Raw genomic sequence first — 22,097 nt, 5'->3', positions numbered from 1 at the left:
TGACCTAAATGAGTCAATGCCATCATCTGTTCAGTTCACAGCTATTCCTAGATCGTAATGAAGTTCCATGAGCATGGTGCAAGCTAATTACCAATGCAGTGATGCCAGTACATCGAGTCAGTGGTTGCAAAGTCAAAACATATAAAGAAGAAAACTCTCAGAATACCATTTACATTTTGGATGTAACATCAGTTTCACAAGGATTAAGAATTTGATTCTTTATGAATAACTAGACATTTCTAAATGGTGTACAATACACTTTTACAGAACCCATTTTTGATTTAAAATCCATGGCTGTTTTGTCCCAGATTTAACAGGAAGAATCCTCTGTTCTTGGCAAGGACTGTACAAGAATGGCCTGGTCGCCATTTCATTTGATAGGATTTGTGTTGCATTGTTTAGTCACACATTGTGACATCTGAGAAGTAATATGCTCCTGCAGATACTGCGCCGCCCATGCAGGACAGATAAAGATGATGGAGGACCTCTAGGATGGTTATCACTCTGAAACACACACACACACACACCACACGGTGCCACATCTGATTGCGCGGGGAGAAACACTCGACAGCGTGCCTGTGGTGCTTTTCCCAATGGTGGAACAATGCACTTATTTTCCTTCAGTTTTTAGGTCAGAGGACTCAAGGAGAAGAAAGACGTGACACAATAAAGTAAGACGTTCCACTATATTAGGGCATAATGATGTGATGTATTATATTAATCCATGATGTGCTTAGCTTCATGCTGTGCATTGTGGGTACTTTGAAATGGATCATTTTAAGAACATAATGACATGAGTGGAAGTCACGTACAGCTGAATCATTTGAAGAAGATCTTACCTGCTGAGGCTCTCGCGGCGTCGTCTGCTTGACTCGCCTGCTGGACGCCGTGGTGGTGGTGATCTCCATGATGGACGTGGACGTCTCCGAGCGATTGGCTGTGGTGCTTGACTGCGGCGTGATCGAGGAGGGCGAGTCCCCCACGAGCCGCACACTGCCCTGGATCTTAATGTTGGGATCACCCTCCGCGGCCATGTTGAAAACCTTCAAGCCATTATAGTAGAGGCCCGAGAGCTGGCCCTGAAAGGATCGACTCCGGTCTCGCTCCCAGCCCCCAATCTGTATAGTGGTTTGGCTGTTGAAGATTGTAAGCTGCCGCCCTGTGGGAGAACAATGTTTCATATATACAAGTATGTTGAACTGTGGACTCAGCCACTTTAACAGAACAGGAAAAGAAAAAAAAAAAAAAAAAAAGACAGAAAGACAGATTATTTGCCCAGTGGCTAATGAGACCAATAAATTACGGGTTGTAGAGGCAAACCCGGGTAATTTATTGCAGTTAAAATGATGAGATGCCTTTGAAAAGAAAAAACAACAACAACAACATATAAACTAAAAAATACAGGATTTACAAAATCAATGCAGCTTTGCTAAAAGGGCAGCCTAATCTACAATAACAATAAAAAAGATTAATCAGGAGTGTTGATGTCATGGGTGTGTAATAGATTTAACTACACTTAAAAAGGGAACATAATCTTTAAAGTAATATAATTGGACAATCTGTTTGCAGGAAATTGCCTGGCAGATAAGACAAATGCGTAAAACATTTGTCTAACAAAAGCTAAAAGCATACATAACATTGTGCTTTGCTTATGTTATCTCACATTTTCCCTTAAAACTTTAAGATTTATAAACTTTGTAGAAGGCAAGCATGAGAAAATAAAAACAGGCTTATAAAACGGCTAAAGTCTGTGTGAATCTCACAGGAAGCAGGGCGCACTTGAGGAAATTTGGGAACTATTCATCCTTTTAGCAAAAGCAACCAAAGAAAATCAAACTCAGAACAGATATGGTTGGGCACATGGAATAACCAAAAATAAACATTTCATGACAGCACTGTCATAACGCAAAAACAGAGGGTGTACAAACGAAATGAAACTCAAACCAAAACAGAAAATGATAGAGCTCATTTCACATTTTAAGTGAAAAATATGAATTAGTTATTGAACTATAAAAAAAACAAAGCATGCACTCAGTTTGTTTTATATTACAGTTCCTTGATCTAATGCCCTATACATATTTACAATGTCTGTTAAAGGGACTCAAAATTCTGATGCCAATTCATATTGCACTCTATTTATCATCTCTAGCAGTTTAAACAGAACAGATCAAATTACACTGAGTACTGTGTATGTACTGCATATGTTTCAAAAGTGTTTCAAATAACACTTAACAACTTATGAATGATTAAACTAGAACTTTTTAAATTTATCATTTAGATGTTTACAGCAAAATGCTTCTGTAATTTATAGACATTTTAACAATATTACTTCAGTAAGTGGATTTAAATTCATATTTACAGTCCCTTTAACCTTAAGTTGACAATAAACACTTATTAAAACAGCTGACATCTATCAAATGAATACATTATTATGAAACACTAGGAACTAAATTTAACTGTTCCAATCATTTAGTTTTTTAAAAGTTTTACTGAACATTTATTTTTTATGTTTATTATTTACAAAATATATCTACAACTTGGTTATGATCAAATTATTTTATTTGAAATTTTAATCAGTGATTTTACCTTTGTCGAGTAGCCATTCGTCAACTACTCGACCAAGACGGTATGGGATTCGCTGTCTAGCAATCGCCAGGCGTTCGTTATCATTGTTGCCTTTAAAGTTTAAAGAGACATTTCATTGGTTACAATCTGTAAGGTCAAAGGTTAAAGGTTCATACTTAATGCTGGAGCTATACAACTGCACAAGGTTTTTATATTTAAAACGTTTTATATATTTAAAAAAAACAATATTTACTGAAACATTATTTAAACAGACTTCACTCATTTTATTTTATTTTAGCCAACACATTAGGCCTATATTAATTGAAAATAAGTGAACTAGCACGCAGATGTTTCATCTAGGTTAATAGAGCTACGTTATCAAACAACCCAAATCAACAAATTTATACATTACCATTACAAAATCTTTACCCAAATCTTTCCATCCCATTTATCTTTTCCCTCTACTCCTTTTTAACTGGCTTTTAAACTAGTTATATACATTTTCAAACAGAACAACATTTAAATTTATTGTGGAATCAACCTTTTATAGCTTTAATCTAACTTTAACATATTACAAATGCCCACCCCGTTTATACATAGCCTAATTGACAAGAAACGATAAGCTAATTGCAATACAACAATTCACACATTATACATTCAGAGCGTCTAGTCAGAGAGAAGTCAGAAGACAATGTCAAAGTAGGTACATACACTGTAAAAACTTTAATAAAACGGCTTTGACAAAAGCTACGAGTCGTAGAGAAGGAAGAGTCATGAGTTTGTCTCATATTGCCCACTGATGACTTCTGAGTCAATGGAAAAGTCGTTTTCCGACAGTATTCACAGAACGAGCCAAATAATTGTCAGGACAGAGAAAGAGTAGCTACTGAAAAACTCAACTCTAAGATTGGAGGGGCACTTTGGCATTAATGAGGGCAAACTCTGCATCACCCCTTTGTCAGGGCCAATAACCTCTCCAGAACAGAAGACTTTCAGCAAAGTGGCACTGTCTCTGAGTGCTTTCCCCCCGGTATTGTCTGCAGAGATTGAATTCAGTCAGCTCCATTCTTCCGCCAGATTGACAATGTTTGTCCCATCAACTATATTAATTCAGTTCTGGCAGATAAAAGATCCGGTAGCCAAGAATGATTCGTTGAAGAATAGCTTCGAGGGGGGAAAAGGATCTCGGAGACATGAAGGAAAGGAGGTAACCCTGTAACAGATGCACAGTTGGTCTGATGAAAGGTCTTAGAGGTAAGAAGACGCATAAAAAGACATTTTTTAATCGCATCAGCTTGAATTACTGTAGGGGATCAGCTTCATAGAAAGGGGTTTAAGGCTTGTCTATACAGCTCATGGAATTTGGCTGCAGTTGATTGTGCCAGGTTGGAGCACAAAGGCCCGAGAAGGAGCTTTAGTGGAACACTTTTCCCTCAACGACAACGTAGAATGATACGTTCCGCATTACAGCAAAGCCACACAGAGACACTATGTATATTATTCACTGTGGTCCAAATGTTATTGGTTAGATAAAGTCCATCGCAGAGCCACATTTCTGAAACAGTGAAGGGTCAGCATTCCCACTGCTACACCAAACGCAACCTGAAGTCAGCCTCAGATGTCATCCTCAACAAAAGAGTTTTAGAATTACTCGTAAAAGTCACTTATACAATAAATGCATGTTGACTAATGATGTACCCATGTTTAAGGGCAAGCTTTGCAATTTTTTTTTACATTTTACCTGGGCAGAGTCCTAAGTACCTGTACAGTTTTGACAGGTTACAAATATACACTTTCATATAAAAAAAAAAGGTTTTCAAGATTTCCTTAAGAACATGGGCACTATAGATTTGAGTAAATGTGCCTCAATCACAAGCAAATAATGCATTTGTAGGGAACTATTTTCAGCTGCAGATGAATGCACGTTAGTTTCCCTAATGAGTATTTAAGGAAGGAGGATGGTTCTGTGGGGTCAACTAAAACAAGTAAAATAAACCACAGTGCCCAGGTTCATGGCTATGAAGACAAATGTCAGACAGTGCAACCGTGTGGCTCACTGATGGGCTTTTAATAGTTTTTTTGGACAACAATGCAGCTCTGCGGCACAGGGCTGTGAGTTATAACCGACTGTGGACACAGAAACTGTACTTATAGGATCAATTCACTGTTGTTTTTGGTCATTTCATGGGATTTGTGAACAATAAGAAAAATACAGCATGTCACTGCACTTATTCCTGAAAAACACAACATTCTGTGGTTTCACAGTGTTGTCGTAACTAAGGATTACCGAACAATATACTGAATGTATGCTTAGGCCAGAAAATCACTAAGCTTCCTCCTCCAGGTAGGTAGATGCAGAGCACACCAGCCTCCGATTTGCTTTTGGCTTATGTAACGTCTACCATACCGCCTGGTGATGAACACACACCAAATTTCCCTTATGCAAGGCTCCTGGAGCTCTGCACTGCCTAAATGTTCTAAGTGCTGCGCGTAATGGAAGGGCCACACACAAATAGATGAATAAACGAATACGAAGGCACACACACACAGCAGCACTTTGCTTTTATTTTTAAATGTGTTAAATGAATGAATAATCCATTAATTGCTCATCATGGGCTTTGTTAATTCCTGTCACCTCAGTTTGTCAGTCATGGGGTGTTAGTTATGTCACCTCCCTGTTTCCTGCTACTGTGACACCTCATCCGAAGAGAGGTCAGCATCAAACTGGGCTCTGGAGAACAGTTAGCGTACAGCTGCCGGGAGGACGGCGAGGACACAAATTTTGACTGAAGAAGAGCGGCACTCATCACAATGCCATTTTCCCTGATTAAGTTATTATACGTTAATGCAAATTTCATTACGTGCACGCTTGTTCAGTTTCTTGACAGCCAAAAACTTGTGTCTTTTGTCACTTTCTTTTAAGATGACAGCTTTTTTATTCCTCCACATGCTGCCATCAACATTTTGAAATAAAAATGACAGTTTGTTGCAGAGGAGGGTGAGGGAACTAATAAAAAAGACACAAAAGAGTCTTAGGCAGGCGGGCGGGCGCACACGCGTACAGTAAACAGGCACGCTTATCCTCACACGCAGCGTGCCACTGTGCCGAAATCCTCTACTTTTGTGCAAAAACATGCTCCATTTTCAAAGAAAGTAGTGCTTTATCTGTTTGGGCTTTGCACCCCGTAGCACGCTCAGTCTATCCTTATACCGAGGTTAATTAAGTGTGGATATAATCAAGGTCTGATCATGTATTGATCCCCACTGTGGGACACCGGAGTGTTAAACAATGCTATCCCCTGGGCTTCGATGCAGCAGCAGAGCCCATTCATCCTGCCTGTGAGCGGAGCCTGTGACTGCTGCCGAGTGGTGATTTGGTTTGGTATGGGACAGTCTGGCTTATCTCCTCCGCCAGACAGCAGCGATTCAGCTGAGCCGTCCCAACTGACCCGCTTTGCCCTCACTCACTTGTTTTCTTTTTTGTTAATAAAGTGGTCAGATAAGGTGGGGTGCTTTATCTCATTACAAGCCCTAGGACACTCGCCACATTAAATGAACAAATATGCAAATGTTTCCTCTGTTCATGGAGCCAGGAGAATTTAAAAAAAAAAAAAAAAAAAAAGAGGAGGAACCTACACAAATCTGACTATTATTTTCATTATTCTGCTCCCTTTTTTTCCCACTCTGGCTATGGTGGCCATTGCACCACTTTTTAAGCATGCTCAGTGATGACTGCAAACACAATAGGCTGAATAGGCTCATGCATAGAACAGAGGAGAAAAAAAACAGAGCAGATAGGATGGAGCTTTGACGGATAAAGCTAACCCTCCTCCCCCTGTATCCAACAAATCAAGGTGAGAAAAGAGGACACAGGTTGAGATGGACAGAGGGGGCAGGGGTGGACGCATAGAGGGTAAAAGGGACAGAAAAAGAGAGGAACTGAGAGCTGAGGGGAGTGGAATGGCAGACAGAGAGCTCTGTAAGTGCACCACGCTCTGATAAGAGTAAAAGAATAAGGCCAGGGACTTCTCCATTATCTTTGTGCGCGGCGAGTGTTCATTGGGTGCTCTGATAGGATACTGCACTGTACCCTGCGGGCCTGGCAGCACCATTGTGATGGTATTACTTCCATGGCCAAGACTCGGGGGAAGGGGCTGATTTTTTTTTTTTGTTGCTGCCCAGCCTTTTGTGTGCGGGCACAGAATGAAAGCGGGGTGAGAATAAAGGCCAGCTACAACAAATAGAGCGGCTAGTTATGTGTCTATGTGTGCGTTTTGCATTTTAGATTCTAATAATTGTGCTAAAGACTTTTAATGGCCCATAAGTATGCAGTACGAGACTTTTTAATGAGATTACCAGGGCAGCAATATAGGCCCTGGTGAAGCAATTATTTCCTTGCTTTGAGAATGATCGCTGCCTCCCATATAATATCCTCCTCTCTGTCTCCCTCACTCGCCAGCCATCATTTTTATCTTCACTGTCTACTCTTATTATAATCACTGTTGATCTGTGAGTGGCCTAAGAGTGGCTGAGGGCTGCTATTATGAGTGCGTTAGAGGCATACATGGATACTAATCAAACTACAGGCGAGCTGAGAGAATAATGGCTTTGTGTGCTGGGGGTGAGGGGAGGAACCATGCAGTAATTGTGATTGGATGTAATTAGTCTGCAACGAGTCTAATAAGGTAGCCGGACTTGGCATTGTCACTGGCGCATGATTGGTGGGGATGAGATCGGTCACTTGTCCCCGCGGCATTCATAACTCAGCACTTATCATGAGAGGAAGAAATCTAATATCATTATCCAGCTTTTCTGGATTTTACAGTACATTGACCCAGAATTCAATTTCTATAGAGATTTTGTTCCCTTACACTATCTTAATAACCAATATTAAATGTACTGGGCTACGTTTTCCATAGCTAGACATTAAATTGTCTAGTGAATAATTAACTTTAAAAAGCTACTGCATGTCAATGATCTTGACTGATAGTGTTTTACCAGGTTGTTAATTTCCTGCTGAGCCCTGACTTTAAATAAGTGACACACTTAAAAAAAAAAAAAAAGTTAACTTTACCCAGCTTATGAGCAGCACATGTGTATGGATAATGGGCATCTTGGGGACTGAGGGCATTTGTTGTTCGAAGATTGAGATGGTAGCATGCAGGCATTTAACCCTGCTGTGCATTCTGCCATGTCCACAACATGTCAAAAGCCATTAGCCTCCCTTTTGCACCTGAGGCAAGCGGCGAGGATTGAGTCCCGGTCATAAAACCCTCTTTCATTTGGATGAATGCACTGGTCATAGCTAAAAAGGTCACCAAACATTATGCAAAAAGGGGAGAGACAGGTTGAATTCGTCTTCTGTTTGTCTGTCCCGCCGCCCAGTCATTTTCCGCATGTTCACAGTCGAACACGTGCTTCTGATTCGGGTCTGCAGGTTTTTTTTTTTTTACACGCGTAGCGTAAATGTTACACTTGTTTCAGGTTATTTGAACACTGACACATTGCAGAGCAGTCACATAGTAATAGTCACATTCCTTCAGTCCTCTATAGCTTTTGTCAAAGCATTTTCAAACATTTTCAACAAGACAAGCAGTGACATTTAAAGTCTATCTCAGAGCCATCATACTACTAACATCGTGACATTCTACAGGAACATACCAGTGTTGTTGTGTTGTTCTCACACACGCATTTCCTTCTATGGGAGTTTATCAGTCACCACTACACTATAAAAGAAAAGTGCCAGTGCCGTATCCCAGTCATATAATGTGGAACATATTAAATATATTACACTTTTTCAAAAGCTAAATACTAATTACACAGTGCTGTAATTACTAAATTTGTCTTCTGATGTCATGTAAGCTGTGTTTATGAAAAGTGCTACACGAATGACAATGATTATTATTACTACTAAAACTAATGATAAAGAAAATCAACACAGCTTCATTTATTTGCTACATGAGTAATTGTGTCCTACGCCGCGAATTGATTATAAGAAAATACACTGTCATGGTTAGACCAGATGCTAAAACGCAGCCGATCATCTGCTATTAAAATCTGACTAAGAAGCAGATTAATTCAGGTATTCATTTAGTGTGACTGTGTTATTGCAGGTTTGTCCACCCTGTTGCCTTGATTCAATCAATCTCCTGTATTGGCAGATAAATAAATATCGAACTGGCACACAATTACTCGCCACAATAAAAGTGGTAATTTGTCTGCAAATAGTCTATTGATTTGACTTACTGCGAACATACACTGTAGGTGGATTATTTGTATGTATAGGGGATTCGATGCAGACATGTAGACAGGGTGGGTGGTTGCCCTTTTTATACAGTTTATATTTTAGAGTATGGGAGCTTAAGTGCAACCCTGTTTGCATAGACCTGGGATGTTTAATAGCATTGATTAATGTAAAGCGATAAACATCAGAGATGAGAAAAACACTCCACAACACTGGTATTACTCTGAACAGCTGCTGAAAACAGAAACATAAAAAAGCAATTAAAGCACATGCCAAGTCAACATAAAAACATCCTAACAGATAAGGCTTAAATAGTTGGCTTGATAATCTCGCGTCATTTTATCACCTTTAAGCGGCGGCTGATGCAATTAAAGGCAGAGCGGGTGACTCACCTGTGGGGTAGCGCTCAATGACTGGCAGGTCATCCACCTGCAGAGTGGCATTACCCCCACTCCTCGTAAACTTCACTATATGGTACTTTCCGTCATTTACAAACTTTGACGTCTCCTCAATGTTAATGTCATCTGTCCCGACATTAAATACAACGGCAATGTTTCCCTTGTCCTGAAATGAGAAGAACACAGACAAGACAAGTTTTAGCGATGATGAACCCTACTGTAGCCACGTAGCCAGTGCTGCTAAGGGAAGGTTTGAAAATGATTATCTGGCGAGGGGGTTGGGAAAATGGAAAATGTGGTGTTTTTAATTTGCTTTGTTTAAGCAATTCCTCAAGCTCGTCATTCATCTCTGTCCTAAAGCAGGTACCACCTTCACGTTATGCTGCGTCTTAAGAGACAGCAGAATGACAATGTCGAGTAAAATGTGTCAACAAGCTGTTAATGTGTCACGGTGACAGAGCGGCAAAACATTGTTTCATGTGGAAAATAATATCCCAAGACATTTTTGCTTCAAGAAAGATAGATAAGAAACAAAGGTAGTTCTCGGTCCCAGGCCACCAGTTCAAAGCATTAGTACTGACGACCCGAGGACAAGACTCAACAGTCAACTACCTTTTCTCCAGAATTGCTCACATACACTAACATACACGCGTGGCCAGCCTGGCTATCAAAATAAAGAACAAAGAGGTCCAGATAACAACACACAGACAGGAAGTGCGACTTCAACACATCACATAAATGTTTAATGCTTTATTCATGTTCGAAATCTCAGTTATCAGTGACGACATCAATTGTACCAATCAGTTCTGATAAATGACTCTGAGATATTGTGCTGTGGTTTTGCAGCTTCTCTGGGTTGAGGGTTGAAAACAATATAAATAACAGAGGAGGGTTAAAAAAAGTGAAAAATAAAGTCAGTGCAATCATTTTCAACGTGTCTCTTTTTAAATTCTAATTTATTACACAACTTGAGAGCTGGGTTGCATGTAAACAATAGCAAACGTCTGTGTAAGAGACACACTGTTGTGTTTGTACTGAAGATTAAATATTCATTTCAGTTATATTCATTCTGGGAAGTCATTAAAATGAGAGGATAAAGGGCAATGGCGAGATTATTAAATTACAACAACATCAATGACTTAATGGAATAATAATAATAATAATATTTCAATTACACAAACTTTCTGCAGATGCTCGGTTTGTATACGGCATGTACTCTGCATTAGCTGGACCACCGTCTTTACAGAATAAATCTTATGGGCATTGTTTTTTTTTGGTGGAATCCTATTATTATTTTTCTCTTTCCCTCAGTATTCTATCTAGGTTCTTCTGCATGTAGAAGATCTTGAGAATTAAAAAAGGTCAGTGTCCACACCAACAGAAGCTCCTCTCTCCCACAGAAAACACTGCCCCTGAAACGCCTCAACAGTAGCCATTTAATTTCGTGACATTGTGACATCCCGCTATGTTTTGTATTTATATAAAATGTATAATTCCTAATTCATGCCTAGCAGCTAGTATGGCTTGTAAGAATTGATTTAGCTCAGCTGCTCTGTTGTTCTAAGTGAAGCTGGGTCAGGCATGTGTCAGCTGACCAATCAAAGCAGGCTGGGAGTGCAGGAGGGTGGCCCTTAATGAGACATGAAGCTTAAACAGAGTGTTTCAGATAGAGGGGGGATACAGAGCTGCAGAACTGGACAGTATGAAAAAAACGATGTTTTTTGAGGCCTTGAGCATGTACATTTAATCTAGTAGTGACCCAAAATAAAATAATAAACCTAAGAAAAACATACACACATTTAAACATACAGTTTCTCCTCATCACAGGGGAAGGTCCAAAGGTGGACCAGGCTTGGCAGTGACATCCAACAGATTCTTAACATATTGTCATATACTGTCTTTCTTTGCTATTATTAAACACCAAAAAATATTTTTTGTGAGGAAAAAACTTCAGATTCTGCATTATAGAACCATAATGAGACAGAAACACACGCTGTGGTCCATCTGTCTCTCACATCTGTCACCCCCTCTATCAACATGCAGCACACACTCTTGTTGAGGAATGTTTATAATCACTTTTTTTTTTCTTTTTTTTCTGCTGTGTACATGCAATGGTAAATGTATACTGCATGCCAAACTGCAAGACCTGCCGGCATGACCATAAGGTCTATTAACGCATAGATTACTGGCATCCACATGTGACATATGTGTTGTTAACGAACCCTTTAACAGCACAAAAAGGCCGACTGTGCATTTTGTCCTTTGTTTTCATAACATAAATAAACCACACAGTTAACGGTTAAGAGCATCTCCTCGAGCTCCAGTGCTCTGTGTTCGTGTTCTGGCCTTCTGTGTGATGCCGCCATCTGGTTCTTTAAAGTGCAGTAAACACACACACATCTCTTTAGCAACAGCCATTCATACCAGCAAGCAAACGCGCGCACACGCACACACACCCAATCCTCTTTGATTCCCATTCAAAATACTGCAGACACACCCTTTTCATCACTTTAAAAACCCTCAAGTGCCTTCAAAACACTCCTGAGAGGATATCAGTGAATCAGAGCCGTTTATGGGTGACTGAATCATTAAGCTGAACTGAAAACTGTCGTCATTACGCAACGGGTATAAAAACATAAGCATGGAAACATAAAGAGTGAGTCTCAAAGGAAGTTCTGAACCCAGCTTAGCCTCAGTCTCCTCAGATCCACATGTGATGGGTATCTACTCTAATAAGCTCTTTTAACAGTGCATGATCGAAGTCCCCCGAATCCTCCTGCTTAAGCCAGCTAAGATGAATGCTTATGTTGGTGCAGCCTCTCTCTCTGCTTATGGAGCTGCAGTGAAAGGAGCATCTGGTTTGAGGCTCAACCTACTGTAGCAGCGCAGCACTCTGCATGTCATTATCCAGTCAGCACAGCCAATACTACACTACATCTCTCTCTTAACTCTGCCATATGCACACACACACACACACACACACACACACACACACACACACACACACACACACACACACAGAGAACCCGGCTCCCTTAAAGTGCGGGATGAGTTGAGCGTGTCTCAAGAGCCAGAAGCTAAAGTTCAATTAAAACCATTTGTAAAGTGTCACACTGCGTTACCAAAACTAGGACAATTGTATGCTCTGTAATGTAATTTCAACAGATTATATAATCTGATGCATTAAAGCTACAGTGTAAACACAATTTACTGGCTCCTCGCGGGCATAAACACCAATCAACAAAAACTGAAAAGCAGATGGCTCCAGTGCACCGACTGCAGCTTGTGTCAGGTTTTCGAGAACTGAATGGGGTGAGAGGATCGTCTGCAGACGCCGGGTTTCGTAGTAAAACCTAGTGCTGGTTGTAATCTGTCATTCTAAGAGATTTGCCCTTCTTGAAACCCTTCAGCGTGAGCCGCAGAGACAGCAGCTTCACAGCAGGACTAACGGCGCTGGGAGACAGCAGAAACCACCAGCTTCTGCAATCATTGGACCTCACACCAAGGCGGATTTTCACACAGTTTTCTCGAATATAGAGTAAACTTCGTCATGCGACTAGCATATGTGATTCCAAAAAGGAACGTTCTTCTCCCACTGAATACATCAATTCTGAACTTATTTTAGTACCATTGCTCTTGGACGAAAAAAAAAAAAGAAAAGAGACAAAAAAAAAAAAAAACGGTTTAGTGGAGGGACCAACCCAATTAAAATCCTGCTTTTAATAGCCTCCTTCAATTGACTTTTAATGTTCCCCATGGTCTCGTTAATAAATTTACTGCATTTAGTCACAAACTGCCAACTCAAATTTCCATAGCCTGACAAAAAAGCCTACTTCATAGTCTTGGAAGAGATGAAGACGTAGATGAAAGGGGGGGGAACAGACAAAGGACAAAAAACCAGACCATCAGATTTAGGGAGTCAGATATCAGATGAAAGATAAGAGCTAAGTCTCCATGCAGAGAAAAAATACAAAGTAAAATTTCTGACTTGCTCACAGCCCATGTCCCCGCCGTATTAACGTGATTAACGTTGACTGTTATTGCCTCTGCCGCCTCAGATAGGGCTGGCATTGGCTTTAAACGCCAATATCTCTAAATAATAATCCAATACGTTTTCGGCATTTCCTGAAATTCGATCTACTTAGACAAGTAGTTTCTCAGTTAGTCCGCCACTGAGAGGAGCCTAATCCTGGAGCTCTAATAGGGTGCGGGCTTATGTCGGACAGTGATTGATAGCTGCTTACATAAACCAAGCCCATTACACTCTGTACAATTTTAGGGCTGCTCACTTGGTAAGTGCTGCTCCCCAAAGGGGGGCCCCCCTGGGAACATACAGTACGTTGCACACATACCGCACCCGAAGAACTCAACCCTGCCTGACACTCTGCACGCTGCCTTGATTAATTGCTCATCAAGCTGCAATAGAGTTTAATTAACTGATGAAGTTGATCCACCATTCTCCTCTAATCTGCTCTCTCTCTCTTTTTTTTTTTTTTTTAACGCTTCTCATCCCTGCAGCTGGAGGGTGGAGTAGCTGCAGCACTACTCGGGGTGTCAGTTTCTCGTTAAAACTCTCCATCTGCGCTCATTATACAACCATAGAGATTGTTGTTTTACTCGCTATAAAGCTGCAAAACAGCCTCTGCGGACCTAGTGTTTTTTTTTTTGTTTTTTTTTCTGTAATTATTAGGAGCACTGAGTAGCATTGTCTTTATTCTCCTCCAATCACGTCTACAAAACCACATCTGAACAAATAAGTTCAGAAAGTCTTCCTTGTGACAGCCAAGGTTGTGATATATCGATATAGCTCTTGGTAACAATGTGTCCCATGAATAATAATTCACTTGATAAATAAATCATTCTTTTGTCTTACGTTTTGGTTAAAGGGATATGATATGTTGCTCATAATCTGCCCGAGGGTCAAACAAAACCGAGCGCAAAAACAGAAGCACGTTTGAGTCGCAATGATCCGCGCACTAGTAAATGGTTTACTGCGGCGAGCTTATTTCCCTTGGCCCACGCAAAAGGCGACGCAGAAAAGAAAAAAGGGAGCGAGAAGAGGTATTCGAGAGGGTGTCGGGCCTCCTCTCCAATCCCGGCGAAGGGAAAAATGAGCACCGCGGTGTAGGCTGTCCTAATCTTTTGCTTGTTTATGAGTCATTCATGTTGACAACCATTGTGCACACGTCACATTTCATATCTCACCAGTCTGACGCCACGGGACTGCAACACATCTCCCTCCAGTGCACATGTCTGTTAGGGGTCCGTTGGCAGGTGGGAGAGCACCTCCGTCAGCCCCCCTTCGGTGTGTGATATGTGTGTGTGTGTGTGTGTGTCCCTGCGTGCGTGTGTGAGGGGATATTACGCTCTCACTGCAGAAGCTAAATGTCTTAATGCAGCTAGGGCAAGCAGACTGTACTGTTCACCTTATCTTTTAATTACCTCTGACAGTCTTCTGCCCCCCCTCCTCTCCCTTTTTTTTTTTTTTTAGTAAAGCTCTTTTAATGAAATTACAGACATAATGGAATACTTAGGAGGAAGAGAATGTTCTTTCTTTCTTACAGCATGTGGTCCACATCCGCTACATTACGCCGTCTACACACCTGTAATTACAGGTGAGCAAACGTGTATATGCAGTCACAAGGACATCACTTTTTTTTTCTTTTTTTTTTACAGTGTGGTAAATGCATAACAAACCTGGAGGCAATGTAAAAGCAGCACTTTGGTGTTGCAGAAAATGAAATTTCAGCCTCATGGAAGTGCCCTATGATACATTAACTCCCTAATATCCCAAACAATTTAATGATGTTATGGACTGTGACAAAGCTACAGCATATTGTCTCTGTGGGTTTGAAACCAGTGGGGCCTGTGTGTTCAATTCTATTTCACAGTCTATAGCGGGAAAAGATAAAAGCTTTAACTTCATCTATCACAGAAAATGCTTACACAGTCATACATACTACAAAAAGATAAAGAGTGCTTAGACATACTGTGCTGGAAGATAAAAAAAAAATATATCACCCGGTTTTTCAATAATACATCCTTCTCAGTCTCCTCCAGTCGGTGCGTACTGTGCAACTTAAGGTTCCTTTTCACCGTCTGACATGTGGGTGCAATTAAAATACCAACACTGTCACATCTTGGCACACACATTAACATCCCCGTATGGCATTACTGTAAACAACTGTACTGTGAGTGTCAGCCTGTTGCTCTTTCTGCACACACAGGCGAGCAAAGAGCTCTTAAACAGAGAGCCCTTGGTAAGATAATGCACTGCATCAACATTTTCAACAACGCATCTTTATCGTACATTAACTCAAGATGTAAAATAGGACATGAGATATTTGACCTCGCTGTTTACTTTCAGAGGTTTCCCACTTAAGCATAACTCAGGATATTGATTTAATATTCTCTTTGCATCTAATCAGCACGACATTACTGCACGATTTTTCGTATTATGTCAAAGTCAGACGCTGCTGACATGTACTGTAATTATTGGGGTGGAGAAATATAAGCGAGTCACCTGCATACAGAGAGTCATTCATCAGGAGATGACTGAAAACACAGGCCTGTTAAACAAGAATTTAACTGCAGAGTGGTTGAGTTACTGTAAATATACAACTTGCACAAATGTGATATAGTATACCACTCACGTTAGAGCGTTGTTTAAAGGATAAGTTCACCCAAAAATGAAAATTCAACAATTATCTGCTCTCTCCCATCTTGATGGAAAGTCGGGTGAAGTTTCACTTGATTGGCAGTGGTGGAAAATACCACATCTTGGACTTCCTGTCCTTCTGATTCTGCACCACAGGTTGGCCAACTTTCATGGTACGGTGTGTTCTTAAACATGAAACAGAGTTGTTCAACAAGGGCCCCCCCCGGTTCATTTCTCGGTGCATTTCCAATGTGGTGAGGTGCAAGTGTGTTTGCTGGGAGCTCGACTTATTTCAAAATCAGGTCCGCAGGCTAAAGTGCCTAATTATCTGTGAAGTTGGCTTGAAATTGTTTCCATTGCTAGGAGACGCTATCAAGTGGCTTTCTGCAGGAGAGCTTCGTCAAATACCTCGAGTTAATAAATCATCGAGGCCTGCCGAGGCAGCTGTCTGAAGGGGGGGGGGGGGGTCGTGGAGAGAATAACAGCAGACGCATGGCTATTGTACCATTGCAAGGAATACAACATGAAAACATTAATTTATGCTTATGTATAATGGAGCAGCACCTTCTGTGTGAGAAGAAATGTTTTTTTCCAAGGGGGGATTTACTGGAATATAAATGCAGCTTTTCTACTCATTAGCAGTGGAGTTCAGAAGTTTACATTCAGATGGAAGTGACAGGAGTGCCCGTAATAGGAGCTGGCCAGTGGCAGTTTTTAAAAAAAGCACTGCTCATCTTTTCCTGAAATGACATTTGCTGTCCATCTCAAGTCTTTCTCTTTGGCCCGCCCGTGACACATTCCATCAAGAGAGGTCAACAGATATCTGAAATTTCGTTCTCTCTCACTCAAAGAAATCAATTCAGGTTTCAGGTGATTCTCCTGTCCGTCCACTTGTGTGACAGCTGGCGTGCAGTCAGGGGTGAGTCGACCTTCATCTTTGTCCTCTCGCCGTCAGGACTTCCTTGCGCCCCCCTGAGCATACTCTTGAGTCCGGCTCACTTCATCTGGGCGATTCGCGCAGCGCGGCTCTCAGGCTAAGTAAGATCAAATATAATCGAGTGTGTGTTCGGGGAGAGAATGGGGATGGTGCAATCATCTTACCGAGAGATGGGGAGGTGGGGCGAGAAAAAAAAACAGCGAGCTCAGGTAGAGCTGGGGACATACGCCTGAAGGCGAGGAGCATATGCTGCGACTCACCCTTAATATTTATGACAAGATCTCAGACACAAAACATGCTAAGAATACACATCGGGACAAACATTTTGTTGCATCTACACAGATTTTCTCTAGTGCTGGAAAACAAAAACAGATAAGTGAGTCCAAAATGTGTCAATTTTACATAATTTTTCCTCCAGATCTTTTACAGCCTCAAAAGTCAAGAACAGTGACTCTTAAAATAGAAAAGGTATTTTATTTTGAAGGTATCTACTGAGCATGCTTTCTCATAATAACGAGATCACTCTTCATAAATATGCAGTCCTCGTTTTCTGCCGAGCTCTGTTCCACTATGTTTTCTCGCTGTATGCGCTCTGTAATTATGTGACAGGTTTGCTAATCTTGTAAAAGGTGTCACACACATTTCACCTCAGCAACGGAAGAATCGCAATTTCAACACAGTTTGGCTAAATTATATCACGTTAACATAATCACACCAGTGTGTGTTGGATTTGTAATTGTGTCATTATGGTGGGACGTTGATGAAACAATGAATTTAAAAAAACAGCAAATGTAATCGCAACTCGGAAAAGATTTAAAACATTCATCGAGCTATTGAGGTCATAAATTTGTAAATATGAGCATGATAGAGCGTAACAGGGTACAGCCAGTGACTGTTTTCTTGAAGAGCAGAGATTCATTCTGGCTATGAAGCACCATAAAACATTTAAATTCCCCAAATGGTTCTCAGTTTAGCTCCACTTTTGTCTCAGTTTGAGATAGAAAACCCGTCTGGAACGAATGCAACCAGCAGAGCTTGAGCCTTTCCTTATAACACATTTGTCATAGTGGTGGACTAAAATAACAGGACTCGCAGTATGAAGTGAGGTGAAAAGCAACAGTGTGGTTGCTGCTTATGATGTCGGCAATGACAACTGATTTAGACGAACAATGCAAAACATGTCAATCTACAACAGTTGAACTGAAAAATAACGCTTCAGAGAGAGAATTATGTTTATGGGATATTCCGTCTACAGTTTTTCTCTTGAGTTGCAAATAAGAACCTGTAACTCTGAAATCAATTCCACCTCTGTGAACTCTGTCACACACTGAGAAGTGATTTAGAAAAGATCCTTTTATAATTAAAATGGGGCTATTATTGGGAAGCCCTGCTTTGTTTCTCTACTGAAGTGTAATACAAAGACCTAACACTTCAGCTGATGTGGACTGTGGAAATCATATTTTGGATATGCTTTTCTCCTTTTACTCATATCATTAGTGGTAACTGCTGACACTACTGTTGGTAGGCTATGGATCAACTTTACCGTCTTGGACTATACTTGTTCCTCATGGAGCTGCACAAAAGAGGAAATATTCAAAGGTGGGTTTGGACACTGATGAAAATTAAATGCAGAAATAATCTGCAAATATGGATGTTTATCTTTATGGATCGACATTTTAGTATTCAGGGCTTCCTAGTGGAAGTATTCTTTCTTTACAACTTCTTTCAATAGGCTTGGGGAGCTGAATGACTTACACTGAGAAGAAAAGTCAAACCTATTGATTATTCTAAGGTATTTAAGTTAGCATAGTGTGTTAACTTAAAAGAAACAAACCGCATAAGTAGCCTTCATTAAATAGGACAGGTCATATTACAATCAATAACCCAAGTAAAGTGTATGTGTGGGAAACACTGTTATACATTTAACAGATGACTTATAGCCGGAGATAGTAAGTTTAAGGTGCCCTGCAGGCTAGTAATATGCTCACTGTGGGGGACCAGGCACCACACTGGCAACCCCTGCCATAGCTTATGATTCAGATCATTTATATACTAATTGAATGATCACCCAGAACAATTTTGTATTGACTGTATTGCCACTTTCTCTAAGGGAACAACTGGACTCCATGCACACAGAATGCCCTATACCACATAACATAGCCACCATTTGTTATGTTTCTGTACATCATATTTTTCCTTTAATTTGTTATCTGTCTCTGTCTATAGTCAACAATATTGCATGGGACAAATAGACTCATTTACAGATTTAACAATACATGGCAAATGGTGAGCAAGAGCCATATTAAACTATGTCTATCTCTACTTACAATGTCTTAACTGTTGGATTTCACATGCAGACCTGCAAGCTTTTTCTACCACAGGCAAGGGAAGTGACAGGAAAAGGAAGATTTATAAATAATAGGCATAGCACATGATGATCCTGCATAATGCACAAACAATGTTATGATAAATAAATGGTAATAACTGTTGATTTTTTGCATTAATTTCCAGAATAATGCATATGAAGAGACTCTCAAAACATGTCTTACGCTTGACACGATATTTGGTCATCTTTTACGGTGGACTTCTGCAGATTCCAAATGTAAAAAAATGTCCAATTATTTTTTATCAGGCGCTGCCTTTCACATTCTAATTAATGAACTCAGTTATCAAGAGCTTGAGATTATGACCTTTGTAAGAATCTTGAATTAAGCTTATTATGTGATAACAAGTCACCAATTGCTAACCAGGAAAAAACTTCAGGTCGACACAGTATCTCCTTTTTTTCAACGTGGAAAACATTTTGGACTTTGATGATATGCTGAGATGAAGAAAGTCTGCAGACCGTAACATATTCTGAGAGTTCCTGATAAAGTGCTCAAACAGCATGCAAGAAAATGAGTACATGGGGGGTGCTATGAGGAGGTCAATCCAGCCACCGTGTCTCCAGTGTTGTTCAGTGAAGGGGTGTGAGGAGGGTTCACTTCACAACATTTTTTCAAACCTCCAAAAAGAAGCAACTCCACTTTGACCCACTCTTTCAAAAGTATATTCTTCATATACTTTTTTTTTTTACAATACTTTTCTCATTCACTTTTCTCTTTGTAGAAGTGAAAATTTTCTTTTTTTTGAATCAAGGTTCTAGTGTGTTAAAAAGACCATGACCTGTGAAACAGCAACACATTCCCCATACTGCAGATCTGTATTCCACGGTACAATAAGACTCGCATGTTGTTGGATGTAGAGCAGTCCAAGAGACATCGACACCATCATTAACCGGTACATTAAAGCTATTTTACATTTGGCACCAGAGGCTAGAAAATCCAGAAGCTGTTACATTTACAGCACACATTAATCTCAAATCCTCTTGATTTCAGTAAAGTGCATCAGAAACACTCTGAAAAGGGAAATGTGATAAATGATGGATGCTTTTGTTTAACATCTAAAAGAGACATGCAGTGGTTGTTTTCATACTAATGGTTTTAATCTGTTTTCTCATACTGTCCAGTGCTATTCCCCCCCTCTGTCTGAAACATTCTGTTGTAGCTCCTGTCTCTTTAAGGCCCCCTGCTCTCAAATAACCAGTCTCCTCTGATTTGTCAGCTCACACATGCCTGAACCAGTACTTCCAACAACGATGGGCACCTTTGCTAAATTAAGACATGCCATTCAGCATAAATCATGAAAATGTTTGACATGATGACATAGTGTGATGTCACAAAGTTACAGAATTAAAGGTGTCACTACAGAAGTTTTCGAGGAGCAACGTTTCCTGTGGGAGAGAGGAGCTTCTGTTGGTGTGGTTTTGATCTTTTAAACTTTTAATATATTTTATTTTACAAGAACCTACATAAAACAGTGAAAGAAATTAATGAAAAGCACAATATGTCTCCTTTGAGAATATTGTCAAACATTTACAGTGAATAGGAATTTTGTTTTACTCAGGTACACATACCATAAATTATCTGTTGTGCAGCTCCATTTTAGAGCCTCATAACTTGGTACTATTTATCTTCTGGAGACTGGAGAAGCAATTTGTAAGCTTTCATTCTGCCAATGAAATAACGTCAAAACCTTGTTGTTTGTGCTGTCAAAATATCCATAAATTACTTGCTATTCATTGAGCAAATGAACAAAAGCCTATAAAGATAAACCTTAAAAAAAAGATTGAAATGCAGTTACAGCAATTATCATAAGAAGTCCTTTTTTTTTCCCCTGCCAAAATCTGTTGATGGCGGAAAACACTTTTTTTACTGCTATTCACTGCAACATGGAATTTCCACTATCAATCTTATCTCAGACTTTAGATTGAGAGAAACAGCAACAATGCTTTTATGTTGTCAAACTAAAAAAAAAAATAAATGCTTAAATCAGACAAGAATAACAGCCTGTAAAACTAACATTATCCTATAAGTTTCCTCACAGCTGTAGAGGCCAAAATGTAATGTCTAACCTGTTAGCAATAGCAGACACCAAAATGGACCCAGTAATGTGAATTTCCAATAGCTGTTATTGAACTGGGCTGGTAAGTGTTTTAAGGTGCGTTTTCCCTTTAAGAGAACCCTGGAGTACTTGTTTCTAATACCTCCACAGAACTGGGAAGCTGCCAAGCTTTAAAATTGCCACCATCAATCAAGAGGTTTTAAAGGATGCAACAAGCAATTTCATGGATGACTTTTTTTTCAACTTCTCCAACATTATTCCCCATCAGCTCCATGTATTATTGTGCCATTTCCTTGCCCGACTCCACACACCTCTGTTCCCCTTTGATTCAAACTGCCACAGACACACACAAAAAAAAGAAGAGTTTCTCGGTGCCCTCTCACTTATTCATGTCCGCTGACTTCTCCGTCTTTTAATGTTAATGTAGCTCAAACTGATTTTTTTCCAATCCCTACACAGAGGAGGAATACATTAACAGATCTGGAACAAGAGGTGTTAAGTTATGACAAGGACTACGCTTTACTTAAACCTCGGAGGAGAGAATCTCGTCCTAGATTTTTCAGATAATGGAGGGCTACGTTTGCCTTCAAAAATACTTTAAAAATGTGATTCTACACACTCCGGCGGCGGCTCTTGGGCCCCCTTTTTTCATTTTGAACAATGCCCGGCAGATGGAGGGGTTTACTGGGTCTATTTGTGATACAGAATCAAGCCTCTTTATTTGCCTGCAAGCTGCCTTACAGCGAGCGGGTGAGGTGAGATCCAATCTTTTTACCCCAATCAATCAAAGCTGAGCACATGAATGGAGAGAGAGCGAGAGAGAGAGAAGGATAGAGAGAGAGACGTGAGTGT

General features: G+C 40.2%; 1 protein-coding gene across 41 annotated transcripts in view; it reads right to left on the bottom strand.

Moving 5' to 3' along the window:
* LOC119033764 (neurexin-1a) overlaps positions 1-22,097 on the bottom strand; it is a 271,561-nt gene that overhangs the window by 39,072 nt on the left and 210,392 nt on the right. For 29 of the 41 annotated variants that reach the window (XM_037124252.1, XM_037124255.1, XM_037124260.1 and 26 more), the window contains 3 exons: positions 9,202-9,373; positions 2,587-2,676; positions 840-1,159 (listed from right to left, as the gene is read on the bottom strand). In XM_037124252.1, coding sequence (XP_036980147.1) covers positions 840-1,159; positions 2,587-2,676; positions 9,202-9,373 — 582 coding nt within the window. The remainder of the gene's footprint in view (positions 1-839; positions 1,160-2,586; positions 2,677-9,201; positions 9,374-22,097) is intronic. The other 12 variants (XM_037124276.1, XM_037124295.1, XM_037124278.1 and 9 more) reach the window with 1 other exon arrangement.

Source organism: Acanthopagrus latus, chromosome 15 (assembly GCF_904848185.1).
Source record: "Acanthopagrus latus isolate v.2019 chromosome 15, fAcaLat1.1, whole genome shotgun sequence".
Taxonomy (NCBI): domain Eukaryota; kingdom Metazoa; phylum Chordata; class Actinopteri; order Spariformes; family Sparidae; genus Acanthopagrus; species Acanthopagrus latus.
The sequence above is the reverse complement of the archived record's forward strand: the minus strand, read 5'-3'. Positions and strand labels throughout refer to the sequence as shown.